General features: G+C 36.4%; 1 protein-coding gene across 1 annotated transcript in view; it reads right to left on the reverse strand.

Moving 5' to 3' along the window:
* The window catches only part of WDHD1 (WD repeat and HMG-box DNA binding protein 1), a 61,612-nt gene that overhangs the window by 20,501 nt on the left and 24,208 nt on the right, over positions 1 to 16,903 (reverse strand). Inside the window, exons 11-16 of the mRNA XM_082619234.1 lie at positions 15,968 to 16,178; positions 12,916 to 13,103; positions 10,915 to 11,099; positions 7,638 to 7,879; positions 5,150 to 5,287; positions 3,363 to 3,519 (exon numbers count right to left, since the gene is read on the reverse strand). Of these exons, the coding sequence (XP_082475360.1) occupies positions 3,363 to 3,519; positions 5,150 to 5,287; positions 7,638 to 7,879; positions 10,915 to 11,099; positions 12,916 to 13,103; positions 15,968 to 16,178 (1,121 nt within the window). The remainder of the gene's footprint in view (positions 1 to 3,362; positions 3,520 to 5,149; positions 5,288 to 7,637; positions 7,880 to 10,914; positions 11,100 to 12,915; positions 13,104 to 15,967; positions 16,179 to 16,903) is intronic.

Raw genomic sequence — 16,903 nt, forward strand, 5'->3', positions numbered from 1 at the left:
AGGATCCCACATGCCGCGGAGCAGCTGGGCCCGTGAGCCATGGCCGCTGAGCCTGTGCGTCCGGAGCCTGTGCTCCACGACGGGAGAGGCCACAACAATGAGAGGCCCACGTACCGCAAAAAAAAAAAAAAAAAATCATGTATATATACCACATCTTCTTTATCCATTCAGCAGTTGATGGACACTTAGGTTGCTTCCATAACTTGACAACTGTAAATAACGCTGCTGCGAACACGGGGATGCATGAATCTTCTCCACTTAAGTGTTTTTGGTTTTCTTCAGATATATACCCAGCAGTGGAATTTCTGGGTCATTTCTGGGTTCATTTTTAGCTTTTTAAGAAACTTCCATACTGTTCTCCACAGTGGCTGTACCAATTTACATTCCCACCAACAGTATATGTGGGTTCCCTTTTCTCCACACCCTTGCCAACATTTATTATATGTGTTCTTTTCCATGGATTATACTTCAAATAGCAAGTACTAGTTTTTCAGCAGGATAAATCCTAAAGACAGATTCACTGGGTCAAAGGGCATATGCATTTCTAATTCTGATAGTTCTTGACAAATTGCTTTCCACAGGGATTGTGACCAACTTACACTCCCGTCAGCAATACATAAACGTGGTTATTTCCCCACAGCCTCACCAGCTAAGAGTGTTATCAAATTTTCAGATTTTTCTAATTTAATAGGTAAAAAGAGAAATCTTTTTAGTTCTGATTTGTGTTTAATCTTACTTCAAGGGACATCAATCATCTTTTCATATATTTGAAAGCCATTTTAATTTCCCTTTCTGATTATTGCTTCTTGAAATAGTCTCCACTTACAGTTTCTATGACATGACCCTCTTCAGGCGATTTTTCTCTTAATTGCTTAGCTAATCTTTCTTTTTCTCATTCAAAAGCTTCTACTCCAATAACTGACCTCTAAATGCTGGAATTTCTTTGGGGTTGGACTGATACCTTGTCTCTTTCTTCTCATTTATTACTATAACTTTATATACCTTCTATAATCTGATGATTCCCAAATGTATATAACCAGCCAAAATTTCTGAGTTTCAATCATATATTCCAATACCTTCCTTTTTTTTTAAAGTTAAGCATTTTCTCTTTTTTTTTTAATTAATTAATTTATCTTTGGCCATTTTAGGTCTTCGTTGCTGCGAGCAGGCTTTTCTCTGGTTGCGGTGAGCGAGGTCTACTCTTCATTGTGGTGCGCAGGCTTCTCATTGCGGAGGCTTCTCTTGTTGCAGAGCACGGGCTCTAGGTGCGTGGGCTTCAGTAGTTGTGGCATGCAGGCTCAGTAGTTGTAGCTGGCGGGCTCTAGAGCGCAGGCTCAGTAGTTGCGATGCACGGGCTTAGTTGCTCTGTGGCATGTGGGATCTTCCCAGACCAGGGCCCAAACCCATGTCTCCTGCATTGGCAGGTGGATTCTTAACCACTGCTTCACCAGGGAAGCCCCCAACACCTTCTTGATATCTTCCTCTGGATATTGTGCAGGCTTAACACACCCAAGAAAGTATTCATTTTTATCTTCCTTATTTCTATAAATGGTACAACTATTTATCTAGTAGCTTTAACTAGAAATGTAGGTGTCATTGATTCTTCTCTCATTCCCAACCCCCAAACTACCAGCAAATCCTGTTTCTATCTTGAACCTGCTTCTCTTCATTTCCACTGCCCCACACTAGTTCCAGCCTACTCTGAATGATAGAGTAAGTCCTAATCCTTGTGACAACTAAAAACAATACCCCACATTTCCAAACATCCCCAGAAGAGTGGAAAAAATCCCTGGTTGAAAAATTGGTCTCCCTGCTTCCAGTCCTACCCTTGCCAATCCATTTACCACATACATTTGTCGTTTTATAGTATAAATCAGATTATATCATTCCCTTGGATAAAACCCTTGAATGACTTCTTGTTATACTTCAAAGAAAATCCAAACTTCTCTATCATGGCCTATAATGCAGCCTATGTCTAACTTACTGATACCAACTTGGATTTATATTCCCTGCTACCCCTTGCTTCTTTGTACTCCAGCCATGTTTACATCCTTTTAATTCCTCAAACACACCAAGTTCTTTCTGACCTCACAGCCTTTGTACATGCTGTTTACCCTTCATGGATTGCTTTTCAATCCATTCTTCCATAACAGACCCCCTTGGCCTCCAGGTCTCATTCTAAATACTACCTCCATTAAGAGTCTTCTATGACTGGGACTTCCCTGGTGGCGCAGTGGTTAAGAATCCACCTGCCAATGAAGGGAAGACGGGTTCGAGCCCTGGTCCAGGAAGATCTCACATGCTGCGGAGCAACTAAGCCCGTGCGCTATAACTACTGAGCCTGCGCTCTAGAGCCCGTGAGCCACAGCTACTGAGCCATGTGCCACAACTACTGAGCCCACAAGCCTAGAGCCTGTGCACCACAACGAAGTGTAGCCTCCACTTACTACAACTAGAGAAAGCTCGTGCGCAGCAACGAAGATCCAATGCAGCCAAAAATAAATAAATAAATACATAAATTTATTTAAAAAAAAGAATCTTCTATGACCATACTATCTAGAAAATGCTCTTCTGTTATTCTTCATCATGGGTCTGTTCAGATTAACGGGTAGTATTTATTCTAAGTAGTAATTAATATTTAGTTGTTTCTGTTATCTGTCTCCCCAATCAGACTATAAGCTCCACGAAAGCAGAGACTTCTTTGTTCACCAAGTATCTGTACAATGTCACCGACAGTCTTTTAGACCAAGAAGATATCTGGTGTCAAAAAAGAGTTAAATACTCAACACAATACTGAGTAGAGACTATATGTACTGAGAATTCTACACTTGCAGTCAACTACTAAATTTCTACTAGCCCACTCCCCTATAACAACAATTAAGCTAAAAATCTCAAAAAGCAACTAAATTATATATTCAATTCTAAATCAAAGTTTAAAATAAAAGGCTATAATAAAAGATGAAATGTGATGTTTACCCAAAACGCCCCTCCCTATCTGGCTGAAATAATGCTAGTCACACTAATAAACTTGTTTTCTTTTTTTTAGGCCACGCAGCTCGGCTTGCGGGATTTTAGTTCTCCGACCAGGGATTAAAACCATGCCCCCTGCAGTGGAAGCGCAGAGTCCTAACCACTGGACCTCCAGGGAATTCCCTTAGTTTCTATTTTGCTCAACAGGTTCCAAGTCAAGCAACTGGCTGAAAACTTCAAAGTGAATGTAAACAAATTCCTAATTTAGTGAATATGGAAAGTAAATGAGCTAAGGTTAAAGATTTTAAAAAATACCTTTAAAGATAAGCATAATAAAGAATTTCAAAGTACTTTTTAAAAAAGAGTCAACTAAGCATTTTCTAATAGCCCACCTCAGTTGCTGGGGATTTTCATGGATACCAACCACCCAGTAGTGATCAGATTTTCCTTTGCAGTGCTCTCTTGTGTTACATACAGGAGTCCATGTATGACCAAGTCCTCTGTTAAGCATTCGAACAATGCCTTCTGAATCCACATTAAATGGGGTACCTATATACCCAAAGAAAAACAAATCACCTGGAAACATAGCTACATATTTGTTAAATAAATCCTTTTTCAAATACACACACCAATCAATCAACTTTCAATTCAAAAGCAAAACAAAAAACAAAAACAAACAAACAAAAAAAAACTTCCGCCAAACCCAAAAGGCAAATAATCCAAGATTATTTCCCATAAAATTTCACTAACCACATAGAGTAAGACCTAACTGAATCAAAGGAAAAAAAAATTGCATGTGATGTGACTAAAATTTATTCAAAAAAAAGAGGAAAAAAAACCCTGATCAATTCAGTGAAAACTATGCCACCTGCTGGAATACGGCAGTTTTTCAAAGCCAATTTCAGTAAAGAAGTTAAAATTGAATCTGAAGTTTCCTTGCTCAAGAGAGACTTGGAAAAATGAGGAGAACCTAATGCAAGGTGATGATGTAGAGAAATCTGTCTTTAGTACTCTTCTTCCTCCCCCATCTCTTGGTCTTGTCACTGTTCTGTTCCCCAACAGTTCCCCACTGTTCTGCTCCTAGACTTACCTAGGAAACAAGTAAGCATCCCTGTTTCCCACCTACTCTGCTCCCATTTCAGGAAGTACATGGCAAATTCCCTAATTATCCTTTTTTTATCTGTGACTTCACACCCCTCTTACTCTGCAAACAGCAGTTTCCTCAGGGTCTAGATCTGATTGGTAACTGGGAGAAAAAATAAAGCTATATGAATGGAAGTTAGTAATGGTCACATTATTAAAGCATAAGTGACTAATTAATATCCCAATAGAAAACACATCCAGAAATGGTTGGGTTTTTTTTAAAGACAAACTAGAGTTTCCAATGATGTAATTAAAGGGCATGAATCTCCAATAATAGAAATATTTAAGCCAGAAGACAGGGTTAACAAGTGCCTTAAAATAAGGTACTCCTCAGTGTCCTTCAAATCATTTGTCATAACCCACTGTTAGTGAGTCTACAACAGCACACTGTTCAATAGAAATATCATGTGGGCCACAAATGTAATTTTTGATTTCCTCCTGCCACATGACAAAAGGGGGAAAAAAAGTGAAGTTAATTTTAATAATATATTTTATTAAATCCAATATATCCAAAATATTATCATTTTAACATGTAATCAATGTAAAAGAATTATAGAAATTTTTTACACTTTTTTTATTTCATACTAAGCCTTCAAAATTTGGAGAGTATTTTATAGTTATAGCACATCTCAACTCAAATTAGCCCCTTTTCAAGTGCTCTCTATATAGCCACATGTGGTTAGTGGTTACTATAGTGGAAATCAGTAGAAAATTCCTGATTTTCACGTAGAATCTGCTAAAAAAGCCAAAACTTGAACAGTGATTTGTATCTCCTTTTTGCTAGCTAATAAACTTTCAGAAAAACTTATTTCCCTCTTTGTAAGTGTTCTAATCAGAATTCTGATGAAGAAGAGATCTTGTACATAAAACAGTGGCTACCTCGCCTGGAAATTCCAGTTTCCAGTTCGGCCAATATATTAAAATAAATTTAAACATAAAATATAGACAATTTATCTTTAAGCAAATTAATTAGGAATAAATAATGAAGCAATTTTCTTCTTGAAAAATGACTTAAATATAAATGAATTTATCTTGCCTTCAGCTGAAAAGCCAAGCCATACGAGGTAGGATTTCCTTGTAAGAGGAAGAGGATCACCATGTAAAATTTGTTTTTTCTTTTTCCCCAGCTCTAGCAGTTGAACTCCAAGGCACTGATCCCCATCAAATCCTGTACCTAGGGAGAAAATGTAAATATAAATCAGGTATCAAAGGTTATTTAGCTATGATGTAGTCTAAATTATCTTCTCTGAATTGAATTTTATTTTGTGATAAATTCCTAAGTTAGCAGTACTTTTTATAGATAAGCCACTTACCTGAGGCACCATTCAGGGATTAGAAGCAGAACAGTATGTTACATGGACTATTTATATAAAGTGTTTATAAGTGGTAATTCATTCACTCAAGAAGTATTTAAAGAGAGCTTACTTTGTACCAGGTACTGAGGCTACAATGGTAAACAAGACAAAGTCAGTGTTCTCATGAAACTCATATTCAGGTAGGAGAGGAAAAGCTAATTTAAAAAGAAAGAAAATACTAAGTGTCATTATCAAAGATTAAAATACTAATGTGATACAGAGTGTCAGACTGAGTGGCTACTTTAGATTGGACAGGCAAAAGTGGCCTTTTGAGAAAGTGAAATTTAAACTGAGATATGATTTGCAAGTTGGAGTCAGCCATCCAAACGATAGGGGTAGGAGCACTACAGTAGACAGAGAAAAGCTAATGAAAAGGGCCTAAGCTGGGAACAAGCTTGGTGAGTTTGAAGAACACAAAGAAGCCAGTAGGGCCAGAACCAGTAACAAGAAAAAAAGTGGTAAGAGATGAGGTTGAAGAGACAGGCAAAGGTCAGATCATGTAGGACCTTGCCACCTGGGATAACAAGTTTGATTTTTATTCTAAAGCAATAGGAAGACATCAGAGGATTCTAAGCAGAATAGGAAAGTGATTGGATTTATGTTTTTAAAAAGTCACCTAGGGGGCTTCCCTGGTGGCGCAGTGGTGGAGAGTCCGCCTGCCGATGCGGGGGATGCAGGTTCGTGCCCCGGTCTGGGAAGATCCCACATGCCGCGGAGCGGCTGGGCCCGTGAGCCATGGCCGCTGAGCCTGTGTGTCCGGAGCCTGTGCTCCGCAACGGGAGAGGCCACAGCAGTGGCCCACGTACCGCAAAAAAAAAAAAAAAAAAAAAAAAAAAGTCACCTAGGCTGCTATGTGGAGAATGGATTGTGGCAGGCAAGAATTGAAGCTGAAAAGCTAGTTAGGAGGTTATTCCAACAGTCCAAGAGATGATATCTGGGTTGCACCAGGGTTTTAGTGGAGATAAAAAGAGACAGATGTACAATGCGTTGTGTGAACTGACATGATAATGACTTTGCTGACAGAGTGATGTGGGGACGTGAGGGAAAAAGAGGATAACTCTTAACATTTCTGGCTTGAGTAGCTAGATTGATAGTATGACGTTTACTGAAATGGAAAAACTAAGAAGCAAGTTTGGAGGGAAAAAGAAAGCCCAGAGGCTTTATTGTGACCAAGTTAAGTATGAGATAAGTATCAAAACTCTACATAGAGATTTCAAGTCGGCAATTGGATATGTAAGTCTGGAGACACAAGGAGTGGGTAGGGCTGGTGATACTAATGTAGAAGTCATGAACATATAGATGTATTAAAGCCATGGGTGTTAATGAGATATCCCAAAGTAGTTTCTCAAACTGCATTTTTTGACCTGTGAGTCATGAAATCAATCCAGAGTTACAACCAGAATTTAAAGAAAAATGAAATCAAAGAGTAAATATTGTCCATGAGACTTTCATTCTAGTTATATCTGCAGGTATGTATAGAATAGCAACATAGAATATATTTCTCACTAGGGCTAAGCAGTCGAAAGACTAATAGCTCCTGACCTAGTGAAAGGAAGAGAAGGGGGCTGTGACTGCGCCCTGGAGTACTCCAGCTAAGAGTGGGGCATAGGAACAGGAGCCAGCAAAGGAGCTGAAAGAGTTATCAGCTCCTAAGGAAAAAAAATGGGAGAGTGACGTCACAGAAGCCAAGAGAAGAAAGTATTTCTGGTGGAATTGTTTAAATAAATAAGCATAAAAAGATCATCGGTAACCTTAATAAAACCAGCCTTAGCACAGCAATGGGGACTGAGGACAGAATATGAAGTGAGGAAAAGGAGGCAACAACTTTTTAAGTCACGTTCAAAGTTGCTTTGGTCCTTCACACAAGGAGTTAGTTTACTTTTTGAGGCATTTAAACTCTGATAATTCTTATAAGGTATAGACATGGAAGCAATTAACCAAACTCTACCTTAGAATTCTTTCTATAGTACAGTTTTTCTTTAAATAAAATGTTTTCATTTTCATTGCTATTAGTGAATACAACAAAATTCTGTACAAAGATTATACTGATTCAAATACTAAAATAAATGCAAAAGGAGATACAATCCAAAACAGAGAGAAAAAAAGCTTAAGTAATTTCCATTTTACTTCAGGTCATGGTAAAACTATAAAATAGTAGAAAAAATCTACCTCTGTGATAAACAATGACAAGCTGTTCTCCATGTCCTGCCACTGACACAACAGGCCCAGGGAGACTGAAGACCTCTTTCTGAACACCTCCAATGGTAAACAAGCGAAGGAGCAAGGCGCTAGTGGCGGCAGCAGCCCATCCCTGACCAAGACATATGGCTTCAATATTTTCATTCTGAGGCATGTCTACTATCCACTCTTTGCTTGAATCCCATGAACTGAAGTGCAGGCAGTGAAGCTTGCTAAAAATTAAAACAAGACAGAAACAATCAAACTTTCACATTTGACATTTTTTCCATATATATAACTAATCATTACACCCAGTAACAATCAAATAGTTTATTTTTCTATTACACACAAATAATACAAAAATGGCTTTAAGAAAGTAATTATGAAATATCCTTAAAATGAACTATGTTAAAACCATTAATAGTCATGTTACTGAAGAATAATTAAAGATACGGGAAAATGCTCACAATATAATGTTAAATGAAAAAAAGCAGGATAAAATCAGCAGAGTGTCATCCTAGGCTGCAAATACACACAAAAATCACAACCAAATCTTTAAAAAGGAAGAAAGCATCAAAATGTTAGGCAAGAGTCCTCTCATTGCAAAAATAAAAAGAAAATTCAATATGGGAGAACAAAGAGAAAAAGAAAAAAAAAATCATAATCCCACCAGCAAGATGACCAACCACTGCTAACAATCTGATTTGTGTTTCCAGTCTTTTTTCTTTGCATATTTACATACATGCAAGTTATTATGAAACTTAAGCTTCAAAACGTAGATACCATAGCATTTAGAATCAGAGGCAGTACTGACTTCCTAAACAGTAATTTTAAATTCAAATTTAAAATAAAGGGAGATGAGGGACTTCCTTGGTGGTCCAGTGGGTAAGACTCCGCACTCCCAATGCAGGGGGCTCGGGTTCCATCCCTGGTTGGGTAACTAGATCCGGCATGCATGCCACAACTAAGAAGTCCACATGCTGCAACTAAAAGATCCCGCATGCCGCAACAAAGACCCAGTGCAGCCAAAATAAATAAATAAATAAATAATATAATAAAATAAAGGGAGATGGGAATTCCCTAGCAGTACAGTGGTTAAGATTCCGCTTTTTCACTACCGAGGATGCGGGTCAATCCCTGGTCAGGGAACTAATATCCCCAAGCCACGCAGCTCAGCCAGAAAAAAAAAGGGGGGTGGGGGGTGGACCTAGACATTATCATGTTAATTGAAGTAAATCAGAAAGAGAAAGACAAATATCATATGATATCACTTATATGTGGAATCTAAAATATAACACAAATGAACATATCCAAGAAACAGAAACAGACTCACAGACATAGAGAACAGACTTGTGGTTGCCAAGCAGGAGGGTGGGTGGGGGAGGTAAGGATTGGGAGTTTGGGATTAGCAGATGCAAATTAGAATATATAGGATGGATAAACAACAAGGTCCTACTGTACAGCAGAGGGACCTATATTCAATATCCAGTGATAAACCATAATAGAAAAGAATATGAAAAAGAATATATATAACTGAATCAATTCGCTGTACAGCAGTAATTAACACAATATTGTAAATCAACTACACTTCAATATTTAAAAAATAAAATAAAATAAATAAAAGGATAACATTGTATATGACTCTGAAATAATATATCTAGGAAAACAAAGAGAAGAACAATGATCAAACAGGAAACCATAACAGTCTTAACAATCCGAAATCAAAGTTGCACATGGAGCCAAGGGGGAAGGGGGATGTGGGGGGATGGATTGGGAGTCTGGGGTTAGTAGATGCAAACTATTATACACAGAATTGGATAAACACTGAGGTCCAACTGTATAGCACAGAAAACTATATTCAATATCCTGTGATAAATCATAATGGAAAAGAATATAAAAAAGAATGTATACATATGTATAGCTAAATCACTTTGCTATACAGCAGAAACCAACATAACATTGTAAAACAACTATACTTCAATTTTAAAAAATTGCCATGGAAATAAATGTTCTAATTATGTAAAATATTCTGAGTTAGAGACACTGAGTCAACAGTGATTATTTTAGTAAACTGATTTAATACAATAATAAAGTATTGGGTTTCCCCGGTGGTGAGTGGTTGAGAGTCCGCCTGCCGATGCAGGGGACACGGGTTCGTGCCCCAGTCCGGGAAGATCCCACATGCCGCAGAGCGGCTAGGCCCATGAGCCATGGCCGCTGAGCCTGCACGTCCGCCGCAATGGGAGAGGCCACAACAGTGAGAGGCCCGCGTACCACAAAAAAAAAAATTTTTTTAAATAAAGTATTGAGTTGATTTTACAATGTGTAAATTAGGAAACCAATTAAAATATTAAAATGACCCAATTTGGTGTTTCTCAGGCTTTAATGCATACTCTATCACCTGAGGATCTTGTTAAAATGCAGATTCTGACTCAGAAGGTCTGGGCTTGGGTCTGTGATTCTGTGTTTTCAACATGCTCCCACGTGACCCATGCCCCTAGTTTGTGGACCATAATTTGAGCAGCGAGGAACTAATGTATCCAGTCAGAAGGATTTTATTCAAATCACCTGGGAGTTAGTAAAATCTATGATCAAGTATATAAGCATTATGATCAGCTGAAAAAATTAACAGGGCAAGCTGGCTGAAATAACAAAGCTGAATAAAATATTTTTTCTTCTTTAAAAAAAATACAGATTCTGCATCCACTGCTTTTCCATCATAATTTTCTTGTCTCTATATCTACCTACCTACCTAGCAACCAACCAATATATCTAAGTTAAAGTCTAAAGTTTTTTAAGTTAAAAAGTCAAAATGACAAATAATACTAATAACATTTTTAGTGTGTTTTTCCTTTTTTTTTTTTTTAAGTGAAGTTTCAAATCTAATCTATAGTGACAAAACCCAAATCAGTAGTTGTCCAAGGCTGGGATTAGATTAACTGTTAATTGTTAACAGTAGTTATATGTGAGAGTAGAATTCTGGGGGGAATTTTCATTTTCTAAAAATTCTGTACTACTTAAGCTTGCTGGTTTACAATTAATCCATGTATTACTCTTATGTAAGAAGGGGACAAATAAGCAAAAACAGACATATGTTCTGAGGTATTACGGGTGTGCTGCTATTTGTACTAAACTCTTCCTTCTGAAATGCCATACTATAAAAGACATAATTTTGTTTTTTGTCTTACAAACTTTTTGTACTGAATTTCAACGTTTTTAGTACAACAGTTCAACAGTAACAAATTCTTCCTAATAATCTTGAATTTACCTTGCTAGTTCATCAGTGCTTTCACATGCCAACAAAACAGCTTCATGGGAAAGATCTGCTACTGTATAATTCAAAGTGTTTGATAAGTGTGTTGCATGGTGTATGGAGGTATCATGGAACTCCACATCTATGGCATTGTCTTGCTCATCATTATAGCAGCGAATAATTCCAATAGAGTTCCACACCTACAAACATGTAAGGTTAAATACAAGTCTGAGAAAGGGTAAAGTTCTTAGAATCAATAGACTAAAATAGTACAAATTAACAAATAATGTAGTCTATATCAGGGATTAAGTTATGGGAGCAACCACAGCTTATTTACCTCTAAATAGTTTCAGGTAACAGTAGTAACATCGGAGCAACAATCACTAATTATTCTTTTCCTCATGAGAAGAAGGTACATATATACTTATTTATTAGCAAATGGAATATTTTACCTAATATTTTTAAAAATTATATTACTGTCATAAAAAAATACTTTACAATTCACCTTTGGACAACCGAACCATTAAATTCGTCAAACAAAACATTTCAAAAATGTATTTACTTACAAATATGACTGCATATTTCTTTTGGTCCAACTAACTGGTTTATAGTTATGGCATATATACATTTTAAGGTAGCACAGGACTTCCCTCGTGGCTCAGTGGTTAAGAATCTGCCTGCCAATGCAGGGGACATGGGTTCGAGCCCTGGTCTGGGAAGATAGCACATGCCACGGAGCGACTAAGTCCATGTGCCACAACTACTGAGCCCACGTGCCACAACTACTGAAGCCCACACACCCTAAAGCCTGTGCACTGCAACTACTGAGCCCACGCGTGGCAACTACTGAAGCCCACATGCTCTAGAGCTCATGTGCTGCAACTACTGAGCCTGCATGCCTAGAGTCTGTGCTCTGCAACAAGAAGCCACCGCAGTGAGAAGCCCGCGCACTGCAACAAAAGAGTAGCCCCCATTCGCTGTATCTAGAGAAAGCCTGCTCGCAGCAGCGAAGACCCAACACAGCCAAAACTAAATAAAAATCACGCACACACACACACACACACACACACCAGGAATTAAAAAAAAAAGGCAGCATAAATTGATACCATTTGGAAAACTTGTCTTCCACTCACGTACACTATAGGCTCACACTAGGCAGGGTAGGCCCTAGTGTTTCCTTTCCCCTACCACAAATACAACTATAAAGTATTTGACAATATTCAAAAAATTAAGATCTATTACTTGATGATGATTACTGATGGCAATAAAAAGGTTTTTTTTTTTAAATAAAACATCACCTTTAATATTTATCTACAAATTTATGCCAGGACCATACCATTTAAAAAGGACAACTGTCAAAGTCCTCAGTGGAAAACCTCAAGTAATCAACAAAAAAAAATATTAAACTTTTTTAGCTCTCAAACTTAAGACAAAAAGTTAATATAGTCATTCATCCATAAATATATATTGAATGCCTATTGTGCCATACCTTGTTCTAAGTGCTATCAGTAAACAAAACAGAAAAATCTCTGTGCCTCTGGAGAATATATTCCATTGGCATGGGGAAAGGGGCAGATAGCTTTTTTTTTCATAGCACTTATCACCTTCTCATAGTATACCATACCAGTGGTTGCTTTCTAAAAAACACCTTCTAACTAGTGTTCTGGAATCAGTACAATCTCCTATATAAAAACTAATATGAGAAGTAAAGTTTGGAAGTATAGCCAAGAGGTACTGCAAGATATACAGTCACATTTATTATGTTCATTATATGCCATTTTGCAAAGCAGAATTTTATTTAACACAATATTCAATAATAAGGTTGAAATAAGATTAAAACTGTGAGTTAACCATAAAATAAATCAAGCACAAAATTATAATCAACCAAAGTGTTCCAGGCCAGTTAACTAAGGTTTTTAAAAAATATTTTTACCAAACAAAATTAACTACAGTGAGATAAAATGCTTAAAAGTGAGAAAAGACTATTTTAAAGTTACATGTAGATGCAAGGCTTACCATGAATCTGTGAGTGAGATGCAAGGGTGTAGAACCTGACTGGAATGGCTTTTGCCGGGGCGTTGGCATAGGACCATCATAAAATGGCCTTTGGGATGTTACAACTGGTAGATTGTGAATGCTGCCTGCCTGATCATCCTCCTCCTCTTCTTTGAGAAAACTAGAACCAGTTTTTATCATTGTAACATCTAGAAAACAAAGAATTATAATTAGAGAATCATAAATACCTATTACCTTGAAAAAGAAAAGCATTATGAAATCTAATAACCTTGTTCATTCATATTTAGTAATACTAACATTTTAATACTATTTGCCTCTTTCACTGTGTTAACATCTGCAGTGATAATTCAAAAGCAATGGAGGGTAAAACTGCTGGTACCTTAGCATGAATCAAAGCAGTGGCACCAATCTGTATTAGTAGTCAGTGTATTGTTAACCAACTGCAGTAAAAATATTAATTTTATTAAATCTTGATCTTTGCATAGATTTTTTAAAAATGTTCTCTGTGTTAAAATGGGAAGTGTGCATAAAGAATTGTGATGGGGGATTTCCCTGGTGGTCTAGTGGTTAAGACTCTGTGCTTCCAATGCAGGGGTTGTAGGTTCGATCCCTGGTCAGGGAACTAGATCCCACATGCTGCGCAGCATGGTCAAAAATTTAAAAAAAAAACATGCTGCGTAGTGCGGCCAAAAAATTAAAATAAAAAAAAAAGAACTGTGATGGTTGTCTAAAAAAAAAAAGCAATTCTGCAATTGACTTGTAAGCTGAACTAGCTAATTTTTTCATGTAACACCATTTTTATTGGAAATACCAGATAAACTATGGTTTATCAAGTATGTGGCAAACATTTTCTTAAAAATGAAGTGAGCTGGTCATTTAAGAAAAATAACTGACAGAATTTGTGGTCAATGATAAAATTGGAGCTTTCAAGCGTAAATCAGAATAGTGAAAAACGTGTATCTGCCACCATGAGCTTGACTGCTTTGTAATATTTAAAAACTTCTGATGAGATTGGCGATGATACTAACAAATATTATTCTGGATAACGTGTCAATATTAGGAAGGTCTGCAAAGCTCAGGAAACAGTATTTTCCAAATTACCAATGCATATGTGAAAAAATCAAACATGATAAAAGATCCATTCAAGGGCTTCCCTGGTGGCGCAGTGGTTGAGAGTCCGCCTGCCGATGCAGGGGACACGGGTTTGCGCCCCGGTCCAGGAAGATCCCACATGCCGCAGAGCAGCTGGGCCCGTGAGCCATGGCTGCTGAGCCTGCGTGTCCGGAGCCTGTGCTCCGCAACGGGAGAGGCCACAGCAGTGAGAGGCCCGCGTACCGCCAAAAAAAAAAAAAAAAAAAAAAAAAAAGATCCATTCAAGTTAGACCAATGGATTTTAATGTAATAATAGAGTTGAAAAGTTCACCAAAAAGTTTTCAGATTCCACACTGCAAGTAATCTTTAAGAAATGATCATTTGTTGCGTTTTGGTGCAACATCAAAGAAGAATATCTGCCATTCTTTCAATAGGCTATTAAAATACTTCTCCTTTTTCAAACTACATATTGTGTGAGGCTAAATTTTTTTCACATACTTCAAACAAAAACAAATATATGGCAGTAGACTGAATCCTGAAGCACATGAAAGAATCCAGCTGTCTTCTATGCTAAGATCTGCAAAAGGGTAAAATAATATCATTTTTCTAGAGTTGTTTTATTTTCATTAAAAAATGTTATTTACATTTACATATAATGAGTTTATTAATGTTACTTTAAAATGACTACTTTAAAAATTTCTCAGTTTTAATTTCTAACATAGTAAATAACAATAAATATAACTCCACACACAATTTTCTTTGGGGTCCTCAAAAAATTTTAGGAATGTAATGAGCTCCTGAAACCAAACATTTGAGGAGTGCTATCCTATAAACCCTATATGCTTTAAATGAAGCACAACTTATCACTGTACACTGGCATTTCACTTGGTAATGTTCAAATGTGCTAATTTTAGCATATAAGTTGTAATAGTCACTTTATTTAAAGGTTTTTCATTACAATCCCAATATCTTTAACAGATACCAAACTATTCAGGTTACCTATTTCTTTTTGTTTAAAAATTTTTAATATTTATTTATTTATTTAATTGGCTGCACCGGGTCTTAGTTGCCACGTGCGGGATCTTTAGTTGCAGCAACGAGTATCTTTTAGTTGCGGCCAGGTTACCTATTTCTTGAGTTAGCTTGGTAGTTTGTGTCTTTCAAAGAATCTGGCCATTTTATCTAAGTTGTTGAATTTATGGACACAAAGTTGTTCATAATATTCACCTATTAAACTTTTGTTATTAATAGCAGTGTTATCTTACAGAAATATAATGTGAGTTACATATGTGATGTAAAATTTTGTAGTAGCCATATTTTAAATAGTAAAAAGAAACAGGTGTAATTAATTGTAATAATATACTGCATTTAAAATATAATTTCAACATGTACTCAATGTAAAAAACGACCAAGATATTTTACATTCTCTTTTTTGTACTGTCTTCAATATCTGGTTGCATTTTATACTTAAAACACACCTCAATTTGAACTAGCCACATTTTAAGTGCTCAAAAGCCACAAGTGGCTAATGGCTATCATATTGGATAGTGAAGGTCTATGGGATACACGGTGATGATACCCCTTTCATTTCTTATATTAGTCATTTGTGTCTTTCTTTCTTGATCAATCAGGATAGAGATTTATCAGTTTTACTGATCTTTTCAAAGAATAAGCTTTCGGTTTTACTGACTTCTCTATAGCTTTTGGTTGTCAATTTCATTGAATTCTGTTCTTTATCATTTCCTTCCTTTTGCTCGCTTGGGGTTTAATTTCCTCTTCTTTTTCTAGTTTGCTAAAGCAGAAGCTTAGATCATTGTTTTGAAACCTTTTTCAACATACGTATTTAATGCTATAGCTACATTCTACCAATCCAGTACTGACTTTAAATAATAGTTTTAATAAAAAATTGAAAATATTGATCAGTAAGATGGATCATCACATTCACAAAGTCAATTCATACCAACTGAGTTTTCATCATCTTCTAGGATATGACTTCGCTGTCTAGGACGACCTGAAGCCAGCATGAGGTCATCATCATCTTCCTCATCATTTATAATCCCTTTTGAAAAAGAGCGGGTTTCGACTGCATTGTCATTTAGAAAATCACCAGCACTACTTCTATCTTCTCCATCAAAAAGATCATTATAATCCTTTTCTACTCTGCTAGATACCTTGAACAAATTAATACAAATTAGAAAGTATTAGTGAACTACTTAGATAAACACAATTATTCAAAAGGCGATCTTTTAATATGCTCCTATAAACTCTACCAAGTAAGCAAGTGCCTTGGTAAAAATAATGAGCAAATATGTTTATGAAGATTGTATTTATATTTATATAAGACATAGTCCTTATTTTAAATGCCTTATAGTCTACGGATAAGGTGGAAGTATAAGACAGACATGTAAAGAAATACATGTGTATACCCAAATATAAAGCAAGATTTTATTCCTCACAATCATTCTCCAGAAAAGAAGTCACCTATGAGTCCTTACAAAGTCTCTCATTATAAGATATTCTCTCATTTACTTTTATTTTGAACAAGATACTGCTTAGGTAAGATGTTTACTTTAGATGATCTCAGTTAAAGCTCGTCTTTGGGGTATTTTTTGATGCTTACAGAAGTAAACAAATAGAATCAAAAGAAAAACAAAAGTGGCAAATAAATCCAACATTAATCATTGATTCCTAGGAATATGAACATATCATTGCAAGTACTGAATGTCACTGTAAACAATTTTTGAGATCACTTTAAAAAGTGAATAGTAAGCAGATACATTGTAAGGATCACAATTATTCCTATAGAATGAATAAAAACTGTACAATGTTAAGTCAATGGAAACTTATAGTTGGGTATAAAAGTCTAATGAGAACACCACTAATGGATTCAAAAGGG

This window comes from Mesoplodon mirus (assembly GCF_964341445.2).
Source record: "Mesoplodon mirus genome assembly, chromosome: 4".
NCBI classification, from domain to species: Eukaryota; Metazoa; Chordata; class Mammalia; order Artiodactyla; family Ziphiidae; genus Mesoplodon; species Mesoplodon mirus.